Source organism: Xiphias gladius, chromosome 4 (genome assembly GCF_016859285.1).
Source record: "Xiphias gladius isolate SHS-SW01 ecotype Sanya breed wild chromosome 4, ASM1685928v1, whole genome shotgun sequence".
NCBI classification, from domain to species: Eukaryota; Metazoa; Chordata; class Actinopteri; order Istiophoriformes; family Xiphiidae; genus Xiphias; species Xiphias gladius.
The window spans coordinates 20,978,066-20,984,947 of NC_053403.1; the positions used below are offsets into that span (position 1 = coordinate 20,978,066).

At 37.4% G+C, this 6,882-nt stretch overlaps 1 protein-coding gene across 1 annotated transcript in view; it reads left to right on the forward strand.

The window, feature by feature from the left end:
- Positions 1–497: 497 nt before the first annotated feature.
- brox (BRO1 domain and CAAX motif containing) overlaps positions 498–6,882 on the forward strand; it is a 16,900-nt gene continuing 10,515 nt past the window's right edge. Inside the window, exons 1-7 of the mRNA XM_040125048.1 lie at positions 498–617; positions 1,116–1,235; positions 1,528–1,634; positions 3,847–3,943; positions 4,463–4,558; positions 4,700–4,772; positions 5,380–5,485. Of these exons, the coding sequence (XP_039980982.1) occupies positions 505–617; positions 1,116–1,235; positions 1,528–1,634; positions 3,847–3,943; positions 4,463–4,558; positions 4,700–4,772; positions 5,380–5,485 (712 nt within the window). The 5' untranslated portion in view covers positions 498–504. The remainder of the gene's footprint in view (positions 618–1,115; positions 1,236–1,527; positions 1,635–3,846; positions 3,944–4,462; positions 4,559–4,699; positions 4,773–5,379; positions 5,486–6,882) is intronic.

Consider the following 6,882-nt stretch of genomic DNA (forward strand, 5'->3'; position numbering starts at 1 on the left):
TTAATAGTGTTCTCTTCCCATAATTCTGGTACAAGTTCATCTCTGTTTGATCTGTCCAAAGAATGTTGTTCCAGAGCTGGGCAGGGCTTTTTAGATGTTTTCTGGCAAAGTCCATTCTGGCCTTTCTGTTCTCGAGTGTTACCAGTGGTTTCCACCTTGTAGTAAACCTTCTGTATTAACATTAATGAAGGCGTCTCTTGATTGTAGATGATACTCCTACCTCCTCGAAAGTGTTCTTGACCTGGATAGATGTTGGGAAGGGTTTTTCTTCACCAGGGAAAGAATTTTGCAATCATCCACTTTAGTCTTCCTTGGTCTCCGAGGCCTTTATTGTGTTTATGAGCTCAATCCAGACAGAATATCAGTGACTCATCAGACAGCTGTTAAAAATATTTATATCACGGTGCGTTTAGGGCCTTTTGAGCTGTTAACAAACTCTAAAACAAAAGAGAAGCTGATGGGTGATCTGAGGTACTTTCTGGACACACATCATGTGACCGTAGCATGTGCTTTCATTGGTCAGCTTCTGCTCCGTGTTTATTTCCGGAAGAAAGTTCTCAGTGTCAGACTTCCCATAAGGACTATAAAACTTCAAATCTTCAACGCCGTAACAAAAGGTAAACGTTAAAGTACCCTATAATTAAACGATTTTAGTCAATTTATTTAGCTGTTTAAAAAGTCAGTTGTCTTATCGCTTCAGTTAATCATGTTTACATCTGTAGATGTAGCCAGTGTTAGCCATTAGCTGTTGCTCTCCAAAGCTTACGTAATGGACTTTTGTCTACAACAGACAAACAATTATTAAAACACCATTCATGACTGCCCAAAGTAACGTCAGAGGCTTTGTATCAGTTTTTCAGCAACTTTGGGAAGGGGCTACGAGTGTCTTGTGAGTTAGATAACACGGCCACCAGCGAGTTTTAGCGACCGTATCATTGAAATGACGCTAGCCAAAATGACACATTAGCTAGCTAGTAAATGATGGCTACTTAATGAATACCTCACTAAAATGTATTCGGGAGCCCGTCCATTCCACTGTATCCAATGTTTGTTAACACCAGAAATATAACTTATTCATTAACTGCCTGTCATACTGTGTCTTTCACCCTCTTTAGGTGCGTCCTCACACACAGGATGGCACACTGGTTTCACAGAAACCCATTGAAGGCAACAGCGCCTGTGTCTTTTAACTTTTATGGAGTGGCAGGGAGCCCCGCTGCCAATAAGACATGCAAGTATGTTTTGTCTCTACTTAATACACTATGAACAGTGTTATTAGAATGGACTGTGGCTATGAAAATGATCATGTACAGAAATGTTACATTGTTTTTGTCTGGTCTTCTTACCTTTTTTCTCATCATGATGTAATGACCTCACTAATGGGATGCTGCTGTCGCAATCATATGATCACTGTAAATTTTTTGATTTACAAGATGACAATGCCTTGTTGGATATAATCAGTCTGAATATGGTAATGATCAGTATAATTTAGAGCAGCAGTTGATAGCTATTTGTTGACACATTCAGTGACCTAAGGACAACCAGGGCGAGACTGCTGGAGATGTTCACTGATGTCACATGTAACCCTGAGATGATGAAAAATGCCACAGATGCATACTTGTCCCTCTTACAAGGTATGTTTACGCTTCAGCAAATTAATCTGTTCTTCTCTTTGTGTTGTCAGGGTTTAAATTACCATCAATCATTCCCCAGGGTTTTTTTGTCGACAGTGGTGCTTTTGTGTGCCTGCCCACGAGTGTGCAACACCGAACCCGTATTTATGTATGTTGGTGGAGATGTAGCTTAAAACAATGCTAGAATCTTTATAAATATAATTATTATTCATGTTCACCTTGTCGTGTGTGTTAATATACTGGGAGCGTTTCACACTTGATGGGTTCTGGAAGCTCAGATAGCTTAAGTAATAAATTGCAAAGAATGAAATGCCTCAACCCAGAAAATAACTTGCATTATTACTGAAAATAAACAGAAATAGATAATATAAACTTAATGAGCCAGTCTGTCAGACTCATCTGAAAATTTGAATATAATTTGACTAACAAGATTAGTGTACAGGTAAAAGTTAGTTTAAGTTTGTACGTCTCTGAAGTTGGCTTCCCATATGATCAGGATATTATTAAAACCATTTTGATTGGTTTGTGCATAGTTTGTGCACGTTTGTGCACGTAAAATAAAAATTTGTGCTCTCACTGTTTTTGAGAAATGAAACATTACATTTTTAAACAAAGGCCTCAGCACCCCATTTACATCCAAATGACTCCAAAGTGGTGACTTATTCATTTGCACATTATTTGTGCACATTTGTGTAAGCATATCATTATTATTAATTCTCAAGTTATGAGCATTACACGCCAGATAAATAAATTTTGATGACTTGAGATATAATGAAGCACAGATGTTTGTTTTGCTCAAATGTCCAAAAATGACGTACAAACCAATGAGACCACTTAGGAGTCATTTGGGCGTTATTTAAGTGCTTACAATTTAATTTTTATTTTGTCAAAAATGCTACAAGACAAACTTTTATTTTGTGTGCTCAGGCCTGCATAAAGGAATTGAAATACTTTTATTCCTATCCTGATCACATAGGGTGCCAACCTCACAAAGGTGCAACGTTTGCACAAGGTTTGGTAGTATTCCCCACAGACATCAGTTGTTCGGTACACTTTACTATCCGTTTAATAAGATGCCCAACCTGAGTAATTCATGCGAAATATGCACTCATAATGTCAGTGTACAGAATAGGCTGTTCAACTGTGTTAATGCGTAGCATAACAGGATTAACTAGTAACCAATTAGCTTGGCTTGGCTTGTAACAATCACTTCGACATGGATATTCTAAAATGTCGCTTCTGGTACTTATGTTATATTTCTACTACTTTTGCCAAAGTAGTTAGTCAAGTAAAAGACTTTCCATTAGGAGAGGTAGGTAGTTGTCCCTTGTTGCCATAAGTCGCTTCTCCCAAGAGAAGTGGCCAACTTCTGTATATGCACGCGAAAAACCATTGTTGGACTGCTAAACGGTGACATCATTGTGTGTGCATGTATTTGTTTGTGGGCGTGTGGTAGGGTTCCCTTCGTTTCATACTAACCTCATTCAGCTGCGCACAGTAGAAAGCACAGGTTGAGGGTTACACTTTGTTGTGAATATTAATGTACCGTGTGAAATTTCAGCAACGGTGTTCACTGAATATGCAGCGTTAATTGTCGGTGTGTCAGTCAGTATAAACTCATGCTGTTCAGTCAAAAACATTTTTCAAACCAACAGAACTTTATTTTAATTCTACTACAGATCCCAAAGTTTCCCAAGATACCAAATGGGTCAGGCTGAATTTTGAAGAAATGTGTGTCAAATGATCTACAAGAAATTTGGTGGAACAATGCAGCCATAAAAACATCGAGTCTTCATTTTGAACATTTCACTCAGTATAAACATCACATTGCCAACAAGCAAATAGAGAGACAACACTTTTTATGATATTGTCATAAAATATTTTTCCAATCTTTAAGATACTTAAGGGGAAAACTAGATGTTAAAGGGTTAAAAGCCACTTAATATGCCAATAATTCACATTTGTACACTTAATGAGCATGGTCTTGGGAAGTCATTGCCTAAAAACACAATGACTGAAAAAAGTAACTGCAATCTTATATCGTGAACATTTATTAGACCAACACAATTCATGTATTTTAACAGTTTTATTATAATATATTGTGTTTCTCTTTGTTTGCCTTCTGACACTGCATTTATTTTTTTATTTTTTATTCTGCTTTGCATCTAACCAGCTGTTTCTCTTTTTTAAATATTGGTTTAACATACGATAGGCTTTATCTTATCCTTGGATGGAACTACACAGGAGAACAAGATGAGGTTCATTCAGAACTTCAAGTGGACTGATACCTTACAAGGAAACACACCAAGGTAGAGAGATAAGAATGTGTACTGCCAGTCCAATAGTAGGTGGAAGGACCCATCACGTACAAGAAATGTCTTCATATTTGATTGATGGAGTGATGCTGTAGTTAAGAGCTAGTTACCATTGTTCTAAACAAAGTATTATATCTCTTTACAGAGGGTGATGGAAGGTTAAGGAATTCTAAATTTAAGAATACTGAGCAGAATTGTTCACTTCTCAAAATTAGTCATAGGCTACAGCCACAGTGAACCTTTGTTTTGTAGGTGCTAATTTTCAGTGCTGGCAATGTTGTAGCTATATACTTACATAGTTAGTGCTGGCAAAACCCCCACTAATTATTACCTCAATACTGAAATGTGTAATTCAGTTAATACCTGTATGACAGTGTAAAAAAAAATGAAAAATCATTAAAGTGAAACTTATGGCAGAACAGTTGTATTGAGGCTGTACAGGTGTACCTAATAAAGTGGACACTGAGTGTATAAATCTGTATAACCAATCGTCTCTCCTTGCTCTCCTGCCAGTACCCAGCAGGATGCGGTCTTTGAAGTGGTCTCCATGGCCTTCAATGTAGCCATCTGGTACACTAAGTTTGCCTCGAGACTAGCAGGAAAAGAAAAGTATGTAGTTATTTTTTCTATGTTTTTGAATTTATTTATATTTACATCAGTCGTATATTAACTAATCCAAGATTTTATAATTGCACATTTCTTTGTTACTATATTATATATTTATTACCGTCATGTTTGCGTGATCAATAGTATAACAGAGCCTGAAGCAAAAGATGTTCACCGAAGCCTGAAGGTTGCTGCTGGAATATTCAAAAACCTCAAGGTGAGGTACATCGATGGACGAGTTTTCTCCCTAAATTATTACAGAAATGTGGGACTTACATATTTTGGTGCTGTGATCCGAATTCTTCCCCAGTCTTAGTTTCTTACAGATTTGTATTATTTGTTTGATATACTTTACATAAGAACTTAATACACTGTTAACACTGTTTGAATAATTAGGCCTCTGAATTTCATTTGATTGATAATTTTCTATTATTGGAGATTATCACCAACCAATTTACTGTATATCCACCACTGGCTAAAGAATTAAAGGAAAGCACTTTCCCAGAAAATTCCTCACAGTTAACACTAAATAAAGTAAATTTTATTAATCTCTCCTGGTGACCACAACAGTCACATGCCATTTTGTAAACAACGTATTGGTCCAAAGTGTAAAAAGTTATAACAAGGGGATTTTGCCAAACACCATGAAACAACAGTACATCCTGTTACTTTACTTCCCCTGCAGCACACAATCCTCAATCAGACTAATACAGTCTCTTAAATGCAAAGCAGAAGCAAATGATTGCATAGATTAATAGTAAATGAATAAATTAAAAGATGCTTTTTTAAAAAAAACAACAACATTTCTGGCACGTTTCCTACAGGAGGTTCACATCCCTCGCCTCATCACACCAGCTGAAAAGGGCCGAGACCTGGAGTCCAGAGTGATGGATGCATATATCATCCAGTGCCAAGCAGAAGCGCAAGAAGGTATAGTAGCTACATTTTCAGGCTTGAACACTGCACTCGCCACTATAAATCTTTATAAACTTGTGCTCATTTTTAACCACACATTTTTATAATGTTAATACACCTATTTTCATCTACTATTATTCTGTCTCTTAATAATGGCTTTCTGTTGAAGTTAATATTTGAAAATCTGCTGACTTTTTTGTGGACATTTAATAAAGGCTTTATGTGCTTAACTTGTCTGAGCTGCACATGGATTTGACTCCAGAGGTGTATTTTTCTTAATTGCTATGTAACCATTGTGAGCCAGGTTGGTAAACTGGGCTTAACACTGTGACATGATAGTAACGGTATCTGCACACTCTCATATCTGTATGATTTACAGTGAATTCAGAAAGTATTCAGACCCCTTCACCTTTTTCAAGTTATGTTATGTTGCAGCCTTATGCTAAAATTGTTTAAATTATTTATTTTCCCTCATCAATCAACACTCAATACACCACAATGATAAAGTGAAAACAAAATTTTAGACATTTTTCCATATTCATCAAAAAAGGAAAAACTGAGATATCCCATTGACATAAGTATTCAGACATTTGTAGTTGGTATGACATTTGAAATTTAGATCAGGTGTCTACCATTTCCCCTTGATTTCCTATGAGATGTTACTACACTTTGATTGGAGTCCACCTGTGGTAAATTAAATTGATTTGATGTGATTTGGGAGGGCACACACTGATCTATATAAGGTTTCACAGCTGACATTACATATCAGAGCAAAAACCAAGCCAAGAGGTCAAAGGAATTCCCTGCAGAGGTCAGAGACAGGATAGTGTCAAGGCACAGATCTGGGGAAGGCTACAAAAAAATTTCTGCTACATTGAAGGTTCCCAAGAGAAACCAGACACTGCTCATCATTTGCCCAATACCATCCCAATGTCTGAAGCATCATGATGTGGGGGTGTTTTTCAGTGGCAATGACAAGGAGACTGCCCAGGGTTGAGGGAAACTGAGCAAAGTACAGAGATATCCTTAATGAAAACCTGGTCCAGAGCACTCAGGACCTCAGACTGGGCTGAAGGTTCACATTCCAACATGAGAATGACCCTGAGGACACAGCCAAGAAGACACAGGAGTGGCTTAGGGACATGTTTGTGAATGTTCTTAAGTGAGCCAGCCAGTACCCTTGACTTGAACCCAATCCAACCTCTCTGGAAAGAGATGAAAATGGCTTTCCATCGACAGTTCACATCCAACCTGACAAAGGTTGAGATTCTTTTCAGAGAAGAATGGCAGAAAATTCTGTACCCAAATCTCATACCCAAGAAGACTCGAGGCTGTAATCGCCGTCAAAGATGCTTCAACTAAGTATTGAGTAAAGGGTCTGACTACTTATTTCAATGTGCTATTTAAGTTTT